General features: G+C 35.5%; 3 protein-coding genes and 1 long non-coding RNA gene across 6 annotated transcripts in view; 3 read left to right on the top strand and 1 right to left on the bottom strand.

Moving 5' to 3' along the window:
* Nucleotides 1-248: 248 nt before the first annotated feature.
* On the top strand, nucleotides 249-1,460 carry LOC134802420 (zinc finger imprinted 3-like). The gene has a single exon (XM_063775081.1). It carries the CDS (start codon nucleotides 347-349, stop codon nucleotides 1,343-1,345), a length of 999 nt encoding a protein of 332 aa, XP_063631151.1. The 5' UTR covers nucleotides 249-346; the 3' UTR covers nucleotides 1,346-1,460.
* Nucleotides 1,461-1,607: 147 nt separating this feature from the next.
* Nucleotides 1,608-4,717, top strand: LOC134802527 (uncharacterized). Its single transcript, XR_010145850.1, has 2 exons — nucleotides 1,608-3,491; nucleotides 4,139-4,717. It is a non-coding gene; the product is annotated as an uncharacterized LOC134802527 (long non-coding RNA).
* LOC134802402 (uncharacterized) lies at nucleotides 4,565-6,861 on the bottom strand. 2 transcript variants are annotated; one of them, XM_063775055.1, is made up of 4 exons: nucleotides 6,807-6,861; nucleotides 5,690-5,853; nucleotides 5,082-5,351; nucleotides 4,565-4,975 (listed from the first exon to the last, which is right to left on the bottom strand). In XM_063775055.1, exons 1-4 carry the CDS (start codon nucleotides 6,844-6,846, stop codon nucleotides 4,565-4,567), a joined length of 885 nt encoding a protein of 294 aa, XP_063631125.1. In that variant the 5' UTR covers nucleotides 6,847-6,861. The 2 variants fall into 2 exon arrangements, with proteins under 2 accessions (XP_063631125.1, XP_063631124.1); XM_063775054.1 differs by lacking the exon at nucleotides 6,807-6,861 and having other exon boundaries at nucleotides 5,690-6,193.
* Nucleotides 6,632-16,355, top strand: part of LOC134802349 (monocarboxylate transporter 13) — a 93,905-nt gene continuing 84,181 nt past the window's right edge. The window contains exon 1 of one of the 2 annotated variants that reach the window (XM_063774963.1): nucleotides 6,632-7,052. The gene's annotated coding sequence lies outside the window, so the exon portion shown is untranslated. The remainder of the gene's footprint in view (nucleotides 7,053-16,355) is intronic. The other variant, XM_063774966.1, reaches the window with a different exon arrangement.

Below are 16,355 nucleotides of genomic sequence, written 5' to 3'. Positions count from 1 at the left end.
TAATATGTGTTATGATTAATTATTTAATGAGAAATTGATAGACAACCTTACTAAATCACATATTACCTAATTATGGATTATTCACAACGCGTATTTTTTCTTGCATGTACATGAGCTTTATAAAAAAGTATATTAGGCAATGATGTTAATAACCTGCCGCTTTTAACTTCGTTTTTAAACTTAGCTCAAACGACCTAAAGAAAAAATGTCACTGGTCAGCAGGCCACTGTCAAAATTGTCTAAACGTCAAAAATGACTGGTTGAGCGACGAGGAATTATTTTTGTTTTCCTTTTATTTTTCGTTTAATTTGTAATTTTAAGTTCCTTTTACATTTATTTCTACGAAATGTTCAAGCAGAAAAACAAAGCCCTGCCAAGCATGACCAACCAAACCAGGAATCACTGTGAAATATGTGAAGAAACTATAATAGGTGGGCCGCGTAACTTCAAAGCACATTTATTTAAACACGGTGTTATTAAACCCCGGTTCGAGTGTAAGCACTGCCCTAGCCAGTTCTTCAGTTCCGACAAATTTAAACGCCATATGAAATCACATGATAGGAATCACTGTAAAATATGTGATAAAACTGTAATAGGTAGCACGTATAAGTTTAACTCACATTTATATAAACACGGTGTTGTTAAATCTCGATTCGAGTGTAAGTACTGCCCTAAGCAGTTCTTCAGGTCTGATGCATTTGAACGCCATATGAAATCACATGAGGGGTCGCAAAAAAAATTTACTTGCGATTATTGTGGTCGAAGTTTTGTTGATAAAAGAAATCTAATTTACCATTTTAAAGTCCATGATGACTCGTTCCACGGCCGGCCAGATATTCAGTTTAAATGTGACGCCTGCGGGGTTTTTTATTGTGAGAACAGGCTGCTACAACATCACATCAGAAGAAAGCATTTTAATTTACAAGTCAAAGAAGTACTGTACCATAAAAAAAACTTAAACGAGACGTGGGTCGAAGCTGTAAATGACTCTAAGAACTATGTGAAGATGACTAAAGTGAATAACAATGTGATTACTATCAAAAAATGTGTGAAAGAAGAGCATTCACTTAACAAAGTGCAAACACATGATTTAGCACCATTATTGTATTCGGGCCGGCAATATGCTAAAGGAAAATGTGATTATTGCAATAAAGAGATGTTAAAGAAAAGCCTGCGGCTGCATATACAAGAGAAACATTTAAATGTCCGTAAATTTAATTGTGATACGTGCAAGAGGACTTTTAAGCGACATTATCAGCTTGTGGATCATGAATGTGGAAAAATTAGGAGGCGGAAGCGGAGAAACAAAGTCACAGTGACAGGGGATGACTCAGGAAATAAATGAGAAAAGTGACCTTTATCCATCTAAGCTAAGGACCACAACATACAGTTGAATTCAAAGGTGTATTTCAAGATCTGGTGCTCTTGGTCTATAAAGGTTTTGACACCAGGGCCACCTACACTTAGGGTCGGTTGCACCAAACTGTTCGTATCGTTAAAGAGTTCGCTAAATTTTTATGTATGGAAAGTTTCATAGTAAAGCGCCGGGGCGTGCCGGCTGACGTTGATCAGTCTGTCAAATGTGGTTGGTGCAACTGGCCCTTAGCCTGCCATCCCAGGCCATGGCTTTTGGCCCTAGGGTAAATATGTCCCTGGTTCAAGCTACATTTGGTAAGGTTTTAAACCATGTAGACCTCATTAATGTTTGATGTCGGACCATCTTATGGACTCCTTGCCCAGATGCTTGCCCAAGTGGTTAAAATCTATGGTAACTGGATCCAATAGACTGATTTGTCATGTATAGTTATCAAAGAAAAGGTAATGCTTGTCTACACTGTACATTCGCCATCAGATATAATGGAGCAGCCGAGGTGCTCATAAATATCTGAACATGCACCCTAGCGCCTTGACAATAGAGGTGTGTTCAGATTTTTTTGAGCACCTTGACCACTCCAATATATCTGATGGAGACTATAACTGCATTTGATATACTGCCATTGGTAAAAAGGATTAGGAACAATTTGCTTGCATGTTATCATAGTCTAATAAAACATGGTCTTCTCTTCCCAGAGTGACACAGGCCTACGTCACAATAACATTGCCACTTTATATAGCGCTATCGCTATCGCATATTATCATATAGCGCTGTCGCATGATGATGTAGGCTTGTGTCAGTCACGTGATCACGAAAAGACGGGAAGAGAGTACCAGGCGGAGTATATTATTATACCATGCATGTTATCATTGTTTTTATTACTTCTATTGAAGAACAGATGTTATGTTATAAAAATGTTGTACAATTTCATATCTATCATATATCATATCCATCATAAATTATGTATCTTTATAAAGAAGCATGGCATGTAAAAAAATAAAACGTAGAAGTATTAATTTTTAGTTTATATTATATTACGCCAATAAAAAAAAATTAACAGTATACATAGAAGTAATGCATGGTTATTTTTTAGATCAAGTCTTCCAAGTTTTATGTTGGACTATATATTTTAGTGTCACCTTGATTTAATTTATTTCTTATTGTTAATATGTTTCATGCCAAGTAACTATACATAGTTGGTAATTAAATACAAATAGGGACAAAGAGAATTTGATATAGAGGCAGATTGTCAAAGTCAGTTTTGTATTTTGTTTGTGGCTACAAAATATAACTTGACAATCTGCCTCTATACTAAATTCTCTTTGATAGGGATATAAACCGTACAATCTGGTTGGAACTTAATTATTACTTTTTTTTATACTGTCATGAAAATAAGTAGTTCTTAGTAACTTTAAAAATAGACTTTATTATGTACTAATACAGAACATAACTTTAACAATTTAGGATTTGTAATTAATAATTATTTAATTATACTCAGTCAAATGGGCCACCATGGAACCATTTCACATTGACGCACATGACATTTCTTACGAACAATATTACAATATAACTTTGACATACACCTTGGCAAAAAAGAGTAGAAATTAAAAAGTGGCAACACTGTAGTGCTGTCCCGTTTTCTTATATATATTGGTTTGTAAGGGACGACACTACAGTGTTGCCACTTTTTAATTTCTACTTTTTTTTGCCAAGCTCTAGTTGCAGTGAACCAGTATGAACATATGTTTAAACCTAGTAATTCAGATCACTTTATTTGTGATTTAGTGCAAACAATACCTCTCCCTTTCTAAGGAAAGAGATACTATGCACATAAAGGTATTTCAATTTCATTTGTCAGCTTTTAAACTACATCGTACATCACATGTGTATTGTATGTATAGGTAGTTAAAAATGAAAATTGTGTTAATTAGTGCTTTAATTGTAAGTGCCTTGGACTCTGCATACATTTTTACAAGGAGAAATGGAATATTTACATTTACATTATATTATATTGTATTATTATAGGTACCGATTTCTTGACAACACAATCAGTGCCTTAATATGTTTGTCTAAATCTAAATGTAAGTAACTTTATATCATGGACGTATACATTTTAGTTTTAGACATAGACATAGACATAGAAAAATTTTATTTAACACCACATTGAAAAATATTTACAGGCAATGCTACAAAACATTATAAGCTTAGAATTAAACTTAAATAGGCAAAAAATATTATGTTTACATGTAGATATAATTTTTTAAATTATGATGTTAAAAAGGAGCGAACCTCAGCATGTGTTGCAGCAGGCTTGCCTACTACAACGCTGGTTTTCAGGCCGACCCTTCGTACAATATGAATTTGCTTGCTGCTTGTCGGAAACTATGGCTAACACTATTTTAGATTGTGTAGAAGATAATATAGTTATGTGTATATATGATTGTTTGTGGATACATTTATAAGATTATACTGTATGATACTATGACATATGTGAAGGTAGGTTTAATGTTTAGGTTTAATAAATACGTTGGGTAATAAATATATATTGAGGAAATACATGAATGTAATAATATTACTATATGTATAGGTACTGAGATTAACAAAGTTGAACGGCGCATAAGTACGATTTCGACCACTACAGATACGTCGGTTTTACTCTAGTACCAGAAGGTAGCGTGCTTTGAAATTCTAGAAGTTGTTGTTTGAGTTTTAATTTAAAAGTGCCAATTGTATTTAAGTTTTTGATAGGTGAGTTTAGGTAAGTTTTTGACTACATAAGGTAGATATATTAAGTTTTATCACAGACAACTTGAGAAAGAAACATGTGTGCGAGTTTCAGTAGTGATGTGAATATTTAAGTTTATGTTTATTCATTCTCATAAATGCATGCTATTTTTACAGTAATAAACAACAGTTTATGGTATATTTAATTTAAAGACAAAACTTTTTTGGTTTAATTATGTTTTATTATTGAAATGTTGAATTGTTGATAAAAGTCCCAATGATAAAATTGTGTATTTTATCAGTAGAAAGACGCAAAAATAAATTTCCCATTGGTGAACAATTCTTAGCGCCTAATTTTTTCAAATTTGCCCCTATTATTAGTGACAGAAATGGTTTGCCAGAATATACTTAGATTATTCTTGGGGAAAAACAGCTAAAGTAGGAGAAAATTACAAAGTACACTTGTTATGTAAAATTTTCGTCGTTCAAATCACGGTAAAGTTCTCTTAAAAGTATTTGTTTGCACATTGGTGGATTGGGTGTCGTACTCTGTCCTCTATCTAATGGTTGTTCATAGTTATAGTTATTATTGTATACTAATAAATCATTTTTATTGAACGCACCGTTATTTGATTTCAAGTTTTGGCGCGTATATTTGTTTTTTTCAGCCCTAGGGTTGTCACGTTTCTTTTTATTCGAATTTAAAAGGTTTAAAACTAAGTGGTCCTCTTTTCTTGTAGCACTCAGAGTGTCGAAATTAAATATGCCGCAGTTATCGACGCACACGTATTTTTTCCTGTTCCTTTTCATGATTCTAGAATAAATTATGTTGTTTGTTGTATTTATAATTCTGAATACTATGCTTTCTGGGTTTACCTGAAAAGATAAAGTAAATCATACAATTATAAAAGTCACTTCTGTTCAGGCTGCAGGCGCAGGCGTATTATGGATGGTTTTGCCCCCAAATATCAAAATTACTTACAGAATAAACAGTTGAAAATTCGCACCTTTCCCGCGTTTGACAAATGGCGGATAAAGTGCGTTCAGAAACATTTTTCGAGTAATCCGCATTGACTACATATTTTGTTATCATTGGAACTCCACAACTAGATATTTCATTTAAGGGAATCGCAGCTGGGCATGAGTTTGACTTCGCTTTATTGAACTGCCAAAAATGAGCCACACACAACTCGTTATTATTTTTAAAGGAAAGTATTTCATAGGAACATCGTGGCTGCTTATCCTCAATTACCTGTAAAAGGTTTTTGAACGGTTATTAGTGATGTACCGTCAACGGGGTTGAATAGGGTCGAAACTTAAAATGTGGTTTCATGAAATTGTCAGGTAAATCACATTTTAATTTTTATCCCTATTCACCCCGGTTGATGTTACACAACAGAAATGTATAAAAGTAAGTATAGACTTGTAGGGATGTATACTTACAGGGACAATGTATATAAGTTGTGGAAAAATAGTTAAAGAAATTGCTTAAAATCCAAATATTATAAATGCATTATGACACTGAATAAATTTAACAATAAAAATGTCATACCTAAATACCATTTTATTAGCTGCTTATGAATAACTTACCCAATATCCGCCTACGTGACAGTTGGTACAATTACTTTCAGCTAAATTTACGATATTTTGACACTTGTAACATATTACTTCCTTTTTCTTTTTGGGATAAGTTACTTCTCTCCATGTCCTCCACTCAGACTCCCTTTTGTACGTGTACTTGACTCCAATCATCCCTACAATTTTTTTGAAAGCATTTTCAATTCTTGATTGCTTGCCCCTTATACTCTTAAAACTGTTTACTGCAAAATGAGGTATTTCCTCAAAATATTCAGTGTCTTTAGCTATATGTTCGTTTAATTTGTGAAGTCTTTCTTCCCTTTTCTTTTTTAGATCAAGCTTTTTTTTCAACTGTTGCTCTAGATCGGAGCTCATAGCTAAATCGGAAACATAATGCGGCAAGTAATCTACATCACTTTCTATTGAACGTGCCAAATTTATTGGTAAATAATTTAGAAACGTTATTATTAAACACAACTTAAACATTTTGTAGCTAACTGTTGCTTCCTGATTCAAATCAATGACTGCAAATTACCTACTGCCTAATCAAGTAGTAGTTTTGGATGTTTATAAACATTTTCCTTGATGTGATTGAAACAATAGGTAGCCTTGGAGTAAGTACGATATTTTTTGGTTTTATTTTGAAATTTACCGCTCAATCAAGCATTTTTGACATCACTAGCGACACGTTTAAGAAGATTTATAAGTATTGATTAATTAAATTGAATATTCCGGTATGCCGGTCCGGTAATATGCCGGTACTTGCCTGGTATTCTATTTATTATAATAAATCCAACGAAATATCTTAACAATAAAAAATAAAGTAATATTGACACAACTTTATTCAAAACAAATGCGTCTCCTTAAACTGAAACGAATATTGACGTATGACAGTATGACACAACTGGCAACATTAAAAAAAATGAATCAATTCAAAATGGCAGATTTGCGCCGATTTTAATGAATTTCAAAAACAGCTGACTGAGTTATTATACAGGAAATTAATCTTCGAGCAGTAATGATATCGTTTTATAGGACTCGAAAACGATTGATCTATTCTGTTTGTCTTTAAATGATGGCGTATTATCGTTTGTTATGGACATTAGCTTGAGGTCGATGTCCTTACTACTACGTGAATGACAATTTTCAGACAGCTTGGTTGCTTTCATTTCGTTTCATTCATTGTCAAAGGATGATACGGTGTTGTCGTGTCCCGAGCGCTCGCTGGAGGGGTGGAAAACTCCATTGAAACGAATAGTGTGTGATATTTGTGCCAGTGATTTATAAGAAAATATATATCGTGTTGTGGTGTCATGGTTTTTTTGCACTTTGATCATTCGTGCTTTTGATTTTTTAGAAAGCTCAATACATATCGGTGAGTGTTTTATGTTTATTATTTTAAACATTTAATAATTTCTTAATAGCTACATTAATGTTTTGTTAGGCTTCTGTTCTTTGTTCGTATACTGCGTAAAGAATGACAACCAAGTAGTTACTTGTTAAACTAAAAAACACATTATTAAATTGAATGAATGTTCTTCTATTCGGACATTTAAACAACTGTAGAGCTGTTAAAATGTAATGTTATTTAATTATTTTAATGACCACAACCAAACATGATGCAAAAGTTTAGATAACCAAAAAACATTTCACATGTCATCACAATGAATAATTTATAATTGAAGAAGCATCCAATGCTATAAATACATTATTATACATTACACAGAATTGGCATCTTTAACATACAGATTTTATAAAGATTACAATATGTTTATAATAAAAGATTTGTACAGTCAAGTGTAAAAAAATGGGTGCACACATCATACTCAAAAATATGTCCCATAGCTCTTATGTCAGCTAATTCAGAACTTTGGGACATATTTTTGAGTAAGTTATATGCACCCATATTTTTACACTTGACTGTACTTATCGAACTTTTTTTTTTTTTTATCATTTATTTACATACAATATATATACAGTGGTACCACTAAACTAAATTAATAACTAGCTTAAATCTAAAATAGGCCCTTGAGGCATTGTACCAAGGATGCTGGCGGCATTTCCTCGCTGTATCGCAATGCTGATACGTTGTGCGAGGTAGCCGCCAGCTCTTCGGTCACCAGTTACGTCTTATCGAACTTACTTTTATCCGTATGTATTCCCTATATTCATTGACTTTGTGACAATTTAGACCTGATCCTTGATTATGCAACATACCTATGTAATTATATGGATGACTGTACGTGTACATAGCTAAGACATTCATTGTGTCTTTACATCTAACATTTGATTGATTTTCTGTAACTAACAGGCTATGGTGACTGCTTACCATTAGGCGGGCTGTATGCTTGTTTGCCACTGATGTGGTATAAAAAAAATACATCATACATTCCAATTAATAACTTTTGTTACAAATTGGAATTGATATACCTAAAGTATGGACAAAATTCTTTCATAACCGTAACACTATTGAACTAAAAGGGCAGACATATATAAAATTATTAACTCTTAAGGGGCCCACTGATTAACAGTCCGCCGGCCGGACGGTATCGGCCTGTCAGTTGTTCGGAACTGTCAAAATTTTATTCTAACTGACAGGCCGATACCGTCCGGCGGACTGTTAATCAGTGGGCCCCTTTAGGTTTTAAATAGGTATTATGTTGATGCAGAATTTAATATATTACTATAAAATATCAATTTGTTACAGGAATTAATAATGATTTATTTACAAACAAGATATATACAGTGTACATATATATAAATCACAAAAGAGTAAGATAATAATATTTACAGTGTATATATCTTGTGTCAATAACTGGGCCTAATTGGACCCATGATGCAAAAAATAGGATATACTGGAAAAGATTGGAGGAGGCCTATACCCAAAAGGGGTCCTTAAATTAGAAATAAAATAAAATTTAATTTAGCAATTAGAATTATATATTTAAGGAATAAAGGGCTTAATAATAATAATATATCTTACTCTTTTGTGATTTTTATTACTTTATTATAAAACATTGAAAACTTATGATACATATTTATAGTGGCTTGGTGGGTATGGTTTGAGAAAATAAATTCCTATATAAAACTTATTTCTATTCCATTATCTTTTATTACCACAAATGCATTATGTTGAATATTACCACATTTTACTTTATGATAGTATCAAGAAGGTATATAAATATATAATCATATTTCATAGCATATAATCAATTTCTTATCACATAAACCTGTTATACTGATTATGTCATAATATTGATAGAAAATCATAGAAGAATTATGTCCAGGTCCCTATTTCACCAACGTGACAGGTGCGACAATTCGACAAGTCTCATTGTTGCTGACGTCACAGGCATCCATGGGCTACGGTTATCGCTTACCATCGGGCGGGCCGTATTCCTGTTTGTCACCATCATTGTATTATTTAAAAAAACTTTATTATATCGGCAAAAAACAGGTCTTTCTCTTGCAATGTTTATGATGATAATGATGACAATTGTCACAAGATTTCAAAGAACTTTCGGTAATTCTTGACAGCAAATGAGTTCTGTGTCGGAATTTCGTGACAATTGTCGTATTTCTTGTGACAATTGTCATTAGCTTCGCAAAATAAGTACTTATTAACTGGCGATATAGTGGAGTTTTTTTTAATTAACATGTTGGTGGCAAACAACCACACCGCCCGTCTGATGGTAAGCGGTTACCGTAGCCTATGGAGGCCTGTGACGTCAGTAACAGTGATGTCGACAATTGTCGGACCTGTCACGTTGGTGAAATAGGGGCCAGGAAATGTCTTACCAAAGTACTAATATTAATATTCATGTTATTTCTGAATGTTGTTTTAAAATTTGTTGACACTGAATGTTATGTCTGAGTGTAACTTTCAATGTACAATGTTCTAACACTCTAACTGTCCATCGGCGGACCATATGCCTTTTGTATTAAGGTCCACCGATGTATAGTTAACAGTGTGGGCAATTGTAAGGTCCACCGATGTATAGTTAACAGTGTGGGCAATTGTAAGGTCCACCGATGTATAGTTAACAGTGTGGGCAATTGTAAGGTCCACCGATGTATAGTTAACAGTGTGGGCAATTGTAAGGTCCACCGATGTATAGTTAACAGTGTGGGCAATTGTAAGGTCCACCGATGTATAGTTAACAGTGTGGGCAATTGTAAGGTCCACCGATGTATAGTTAACAGTGTGGGCAATTGTAAGGTCCACCGATGTATAGTTAACAGTGTGGGCAATTGTAAGGTCCACCGATGTATAGTTAACAGTGTGGGCAATTGTAAGGTCCACCGATGTATAGTTAACAGTGTGGGCAATTGTAAGGTCCACCGATGTATAGTTAACAGTGTGGGCAATTGTAAGGTCCACCGATGTATAGTTAACAGTGCGGGCAATTGTAAGGTCCACCGATGTATAGTTAACAGTGTGGGCAATTGTAAGGTCCACCGATGTATAGTTAACAGTGTGGGCAATTGTAAGGTCCACCGATGTATAGTTAACAGTGTGGGCAATTGTATGGCGGAGACTATAGTTCGTTTTCTTTAGCATTAGATTAGATAGTAAACAATCTTGATGTCTTTTAATTGAAAAAAACATTTAAAAAAGAAGTCGCGGCAAATATGTAACAATTATGAATCTAATACGATCATTTATATTCTTCTGCTTTCATAATAGTTACTGATTTTTAAAAAGCGTTTTTCTATTAAAAGACATGTCAAGATCGCTTACGTTCTTTCAAGTTCTTTCTAATGCTAAAAAAAACGAACAATATACTCTGTATCTTTAGGTATTTAAATAAAAGTAAACAAAATCTAATAGATGAAGACATTACATGATCAAATAACAGGTTAAAGTCAGGTCGTTCAGTGACTGATTCAAGGGGTTTTGTATATGGTCGGTTAACCAATAAATGTTCTAACTACCCGAAAATTTACAAATTATTTGTTTTCTTTTATTTAAATACCTAAAGATACGGAGTATAGGTTCATGTGACTCAGTTTTGTGTACATTAAATATTTTTTGTGCACTTTGTTGGCTTAGACAGATGTAGTGGATAATTGTTTTCCATCGTATTCTCGGAAACGTTCGTATTTGTCATGCTACTTCACTCAACCTCGGTACTTTTTGTACCGAGACTGACTGAAATAGCAAGACACGCTCGTTTCCGTGAAATACGATGGGAAATAATTATGAACTACATCTGTATTGCTTATTATTATTACCAGTGGGGAGACACTCCTGACTTATTGGGCAAACTCGGCACCGTTCGGTTCAGCATTGCTCCGAGCAATTATTAGGGTTGACACAACTTGAAGTCCCTTTGCGTGCTCGACCACAGACAAGATAATTACTTGAATTTTGACAACCCTAAATAGTCGAAAGGTATAGTGCCCTAAGTTAGAAAGGGATATCATGATTCGACCCTGAATCGCTGTCAAACTTCGGTTTTGTAGGAAGTGTCCTTTCTGTACGGTAGTACTATTACTTATTCTGTGTTATTACTTATAACCAAAAAGAATAGATAGTATAGAGGGGTCCTGTCATTGTAAATTTTGTAGTCACTGTGTAAACTTACTGCCATCTATCGACACACGACTAAAACTCAAAATGAAAACGTATAGAGTTATCAAAACATGTATATATATATATGGATAAATGATTTTATCATTTTGATCCATGTTCATTCACTGATATCTATGTGTTAAAATTGTTAAATATGAAACGGTGTCGTCACGCCATCTAGCCGAGGATAGGCTAAAGGTGTGTGCGCCATCTATTCGAGAATGACTTTTGCTTCAATTCCGAGGCACGTTTTTTCCTTAGACTTTATTCGTCTTATACGAAGTTACATATGTCTTTGTTATTACTTACATTGCAAAGATAAAGAACAAAGGATTCTAAATCAGATTTCAACATCCCCATATAAAGTAACGATCTATCATTAATATAAACATCAACTATACACTAACAACTATAATTATATACTCATGCAATGTCAACTTAACACCTATGTGATATTTGCGGTACTCTCCGTCCTTATGACCTGGTGATAGGGTTCATATTTGTTTGGCTGAAGGATAAGTTGTTAAACAAGGAGTATAGATGACTGTATGAAGATTGTTCATTTTGACTTTATGAAAAAGTAAAGTCTTAAGTAAAATCTTAAAATATATTTAAAGGTTCCGTCACACAGGCGCGTTTTCCGGGCGGGGCGTGAGCGTGTTATATGTAAAAGCGGCGCGCTCCGCTTACGCCCCGCCCGGAAAACGCGCCTGTGTGACGAAGCCTTAAGAGAAGCCTAGGCTCAGTAGTGGGCGATAAAGGGGGGGAGGATGCAGTGACTAAGAGCCAGTTGTTTGTTATCTAAGTTTTCTTTGTCTTATAGTGTACTCGAGAAACTGAAAACGGTGAAAAATAGAGATCATCATCATCTTCCTCGCGTTATCCCGGCATTTTGCCACGGCTCATGGGAGCCAGGGGTCCGCTTGGCAACTAATCCCAGGAATTGGCGTGGCCACTGGTTTTTACGAAAGCGACTGCCACCTGACCTTCCAACCCAGAGGGGAAACTAGGCCTTATTGGGATTAGTCCGGTTTCCTCACTATGTTTTCCTTCACCGAAAAGCGACTGGTAAATATCAAACGATATTTCGTACATAAGTTTCGAAAACTCATTGGTACGAGCCGGGGTTTGAACCCGCGACCTCCGGATTGCAAGTCGCTCTTACCGCTAGGCCACCAGCGCTTCGGTGAAAAATAGAGATACTACTCCTAAAAATACGTGTGATGTACCTCATTGGATTCGTCATGATGCCTAAAAAAATGTATTCGAAGCGTGTATTAGCACACAAAAAATGACAAAAGTTACAAACAAAAAAACCGGCCAAGTGCGAGTCGGACTCGCACACGAAGGGTTTCGTACCATTATCTATAAAAACGGTCACCCATCCAAGTACTGACCCCGCCCGACGTTGCTTAACTTCGGTCAAAAATCACGTTTGTTGTATGGGAGCCCCACTTAAATCTTTATTTTATTCAGTTTTTAGTATTTGTTGTTATAGCGCCAACAGAAATACATCATCTGTGAAAATTTCAACAGTCTAGCTATCACGGTTCGTGAGATACAGCCTGGTGACAGACGGACGGACGGACGGACGGATAGACAGCGGAGTCTTAGAATTAGGGTCCCGTTTTACCCTTTGGGTACGAAACCCTAAAAATGTCAAATACCCTATTGTGCACGTGCTAACGAGCTCCCGCTCACCGAAAGAGAGTCTGCCACGATTTTGATAGCACACGCAGTGCAAGTGTTATTTTAAACGTCAAACTTCTATGAAATTATGACTTATATTTTTTACAACATTTGCCCTGCGTATGCTGTCAAAATCGTTGCAGACTATTCTTGATCTAACTCTAAAGGGGCCCACTGATTACCAGTTCGCCGGACGATATCAGCCTGTCAGTTGTTCGGAGCTGTCAAATTTTGCTTCTAACTGACAGGCGATATCGTCCGGCGGACTGGTAATCAGTGGGCCCCTTTACTAAAGATAACTTTAGTAGAGATAAACTGGCATGCGAAAATTAATTAACAATTTTCTCGTGCTCCTTATGTATGAGTATAACCTATCTATAGTTATATAATATCATTATGTTGGATCGAAGTCGAGGCTGGTAAATCCTTACAACATATACAGGCTGTCCCTAGCCATTGGACAAAGCCGAAATGTACATATGCATTAGGGTATTTAGAACCAGTATACAAAGTATCATACCAATCGGTGTAGCGGTTACGAAGAAATTAAAAACCGGGCAAGTGCGAGTCGGACTCGCGCACGAAGGGTTCCGTACCATAATGCAAAAAAAAAAAACAAAAAAAGCAAAAAAAAAAACGGTCACCCATCCAAATACTGACCACTCCCGACGTTGCTTAACTTTGGTCAAAAATCACGTTTGTTGTATGGGAGCCCCATTTAAATCTTTATTTTATTCTGTTTTTAGTATTTGTTGTTATAGCGGCAACAGAAATACATCATCTGTGAAAATTTCAACTGTCTAGCTATCACGGTTCGTGAGATACAGCCTGGTGACAGACGGACGGACGGACGGACGGACGGACGGACGGACGGACGGACGGACAGCGAAGTCTTAGTAATAGGGTCCCGTTTTACCCTTTGGGTACGGAACCCTAAAAAGGGGGAAAAAAGTACATATTTTTTATTTCCCCAATATCTCAAAAAGTATTAATATTTAAGAAACCAGGATTAATATTATAAAAGAGGAAGATATTTCCAATAAAACATTCCATACTTGAACTAGCTTATGATCGCTCTTAGCCATTCAATTTTCTTTTAATTAATAGCATTGTTTGTTCTGCCTATTGTGTTGCTTACGCAAACAGCCTATCATTAAATAAATAAAATAAATAAATAAATAAATAAATATTAGGGGACATCTTACACAGATCAAACCTAGCCCCAAACTAAGCAAAGCTTGTACTATGGGTACTAGGCGACGATATACATACTTGTATAGATAAATACATACTTATATACATAGAAAACAACCATGACTCAGGAACAAATATTAGTGTTCATCACACAAATAAATGCCCTTACTGGGATTCGAACCCAGGACCATCGGCTTAGCAGACAGGGTCACTATCCACTAGACCAGACCGGTCGTCATTAAGCGTACGAGCACCTACGTAGGTATAGCCTGGCAAAAAAGAGTAGAAATTAAAAAGTGGTAACACTGTAGTGTCGTCCCGTTCTCTTATATAAAATGATTTGAAAGGGAAGACACTACAGTGTTGCCACTTTTTAATTTCTACTCTTTTTTGCCAGGCTGTACTACGTCTACGTGATCTTCGTCAACTTTTTTTTGTTTACGTCTAAAGTGTACAAACTTGAGCCTACATAAGCTGTGCGCGTGCGACGCCTAGGAACTAATAAGTATCTAATATATATATACTGTCAACTGACAATATTGACTAGCTTTACTTCCGAACATTACCCGTTTTCCTTGTTCGCAGAACCTTTGCAACAAGACGACATTAATTATAATTATGTATAACCTTAGCATTGAATAGAACTTATTTGCCATCAACACTTCAATAAAACCTTTAAGGATTATCAAACTACACAAAGAGACTTAATCGCGTATTTAAGTTTTAAGATTTACCTCCGACGTTTCGAGGACGGCGTTGTCCCCGTGGTCTCGGAGAAGACTGGCTCAAGTTGACATCAACATCTTCTAGCCGCGCGAGTTTTTCGAACTACCCGCACTTGGTCTTGTTTATCAGTTTGAACGTTTTGCGCACTAGGGATGTTACTCTGTCGACACACAACACTAACGATATTCGATTTATCGACTGTCGATATTCGTTTCCGCTTACATTTGCTAATGACTGGATTCCATGTGGATGAGATCTTAAAACCCTCGTCCCGATTAAAATTGCAATGTTTTTTGATTTCAATGGCTTCCCGCACTTTTCTACTGTACACTACTACTACTACTGTACTGTGTGTGTGTACTTTTCTGTGTTGTGTGTCGCACTTGAAATGGCTTCACTAGGGGTGTACGGACTAGGTATCTATGCCTAATAATTAATAAATCTATGTGTGAGGTACGATTAGACGCCACAAATATTTACCCACGGAATTTGAACATTTTGAACCCAAGACCGATTCAGGGTTATTCCCAAGTTCCCAACACATGTTGTTATTCGTTATTCAATTAGTGGTTATATGGAAAGCGAAGTGAGTCAATTGTCCTATTTTTCGGTGTCGTTTTCCTGAAAGTTTCGTATAAACACGTTCATCACAAGGACGGTGACTAAGTTGTTTACTGCTTTTGTTGTTCTGTATATAAATATAATATATGTAACTGTTTGTGTTGCAGTTGGAAATTGGAAACAAGGGTAATATCTTGCGTTGTTACATTTTAACGTATAAGATCTGGGAGACCTATAAAAACTCAAAAATGCGCGTTTTCCCAAAGATAAGACATAGCTAGACCAATTTTATCGCCCCCGAAAACCCCCACACAGCAAATTTTATCGATATCGTTAGAGCCGTTTCCGAGATCCCCGAAATATATATATATAAATAAACATGAATTGCTCGTTTAAAGGTATTATATTCGCATCTGTTTTCGTTTCCTTGCAGGATTACCAGAAATTACTTATTTAGGTACATGCTAATAATCCTGATTGTTATTGCTTTGTAAAAACGAAGTTTTATAAAAAAATTCAACCCTACCTATACACTATAATAATTATTATAGTGTATACCAGTCACCTCCCGAGTCGTCAGTCACCTGAGAGCGCACCAGCGACGCTCTCAGCGGTAGAAAAGCAGTTGCTGTAGCCGAATACGGCTAGGAGATGATGATGATGATGATGATGATGATGAGTGTATAGGTAGGGTTGAAATTTTTTTACGTGTCAAAATGCCTGAAATGTGTAAATGTACAGGCTAATGTGTAATAAACAGACATACCCAATGGGGTATTTTCCTACTAGTCAAATCAGTTACTTTTTTAGAACTGTCAAAACGATTTTCTAATATGGAATTTATATGAAACATTACATCGTGACGTCACGGTCAACTCACCTACTTTTTATATTTCTATCCGATTTATTAAATAGAAGTTGTGTTTAAAAATA

This window comes from Cydia splendana, chromosome 24 (assembly GCF_910591565.1).
Source record: "Cydia splendana chromosome 24, ilCydSple1.2, whole genome shotgun sequence".
Classification (NCBI taxonomy): domain Eukaryota; kingdom Metazoa; phylum Arthropoda; class Insecta; order Lepidoptera; family Tortricidae; genus Cydia; species Cydia splendana.
Note: the sequence above shows the minus strand (reverse complement) of the source record. Positions and strands in the feature narration are given on the sequence as shown.

Excerpts from the sequence above, each read along its gene's own strand:
- LOC134802420 (XM_063775081.1), top strand. The coding sequence starts at position 347 with ATGTTCAAGCAGAAAAACAAAGCCCTGCCAAGCATGACCAACCAAACC.
- LOC134802402 (XM_063775054.1), bottom strand. The coding sequence starts at position 6,163 with ATGTTTAAGTTGTGTTTAATAATAACGTTTCTAAATTATTTACCAATA. Across the intron at positions 5,352-5,689 it reads GTCACGTAGGCGGATATTGG|GTAATTGAGGATAAGCAGCC; the intron begins GTAAGTTATTCA and ends AACCTTTTACAG. Across the intron at positions 4,976-5,081 it reads AATTTTCAACTGTTTATTCT|GTAAACCCAGAAAGCATAGT; the intron begins GTAAGTAATTTT and ends TTATCTTTTCAG.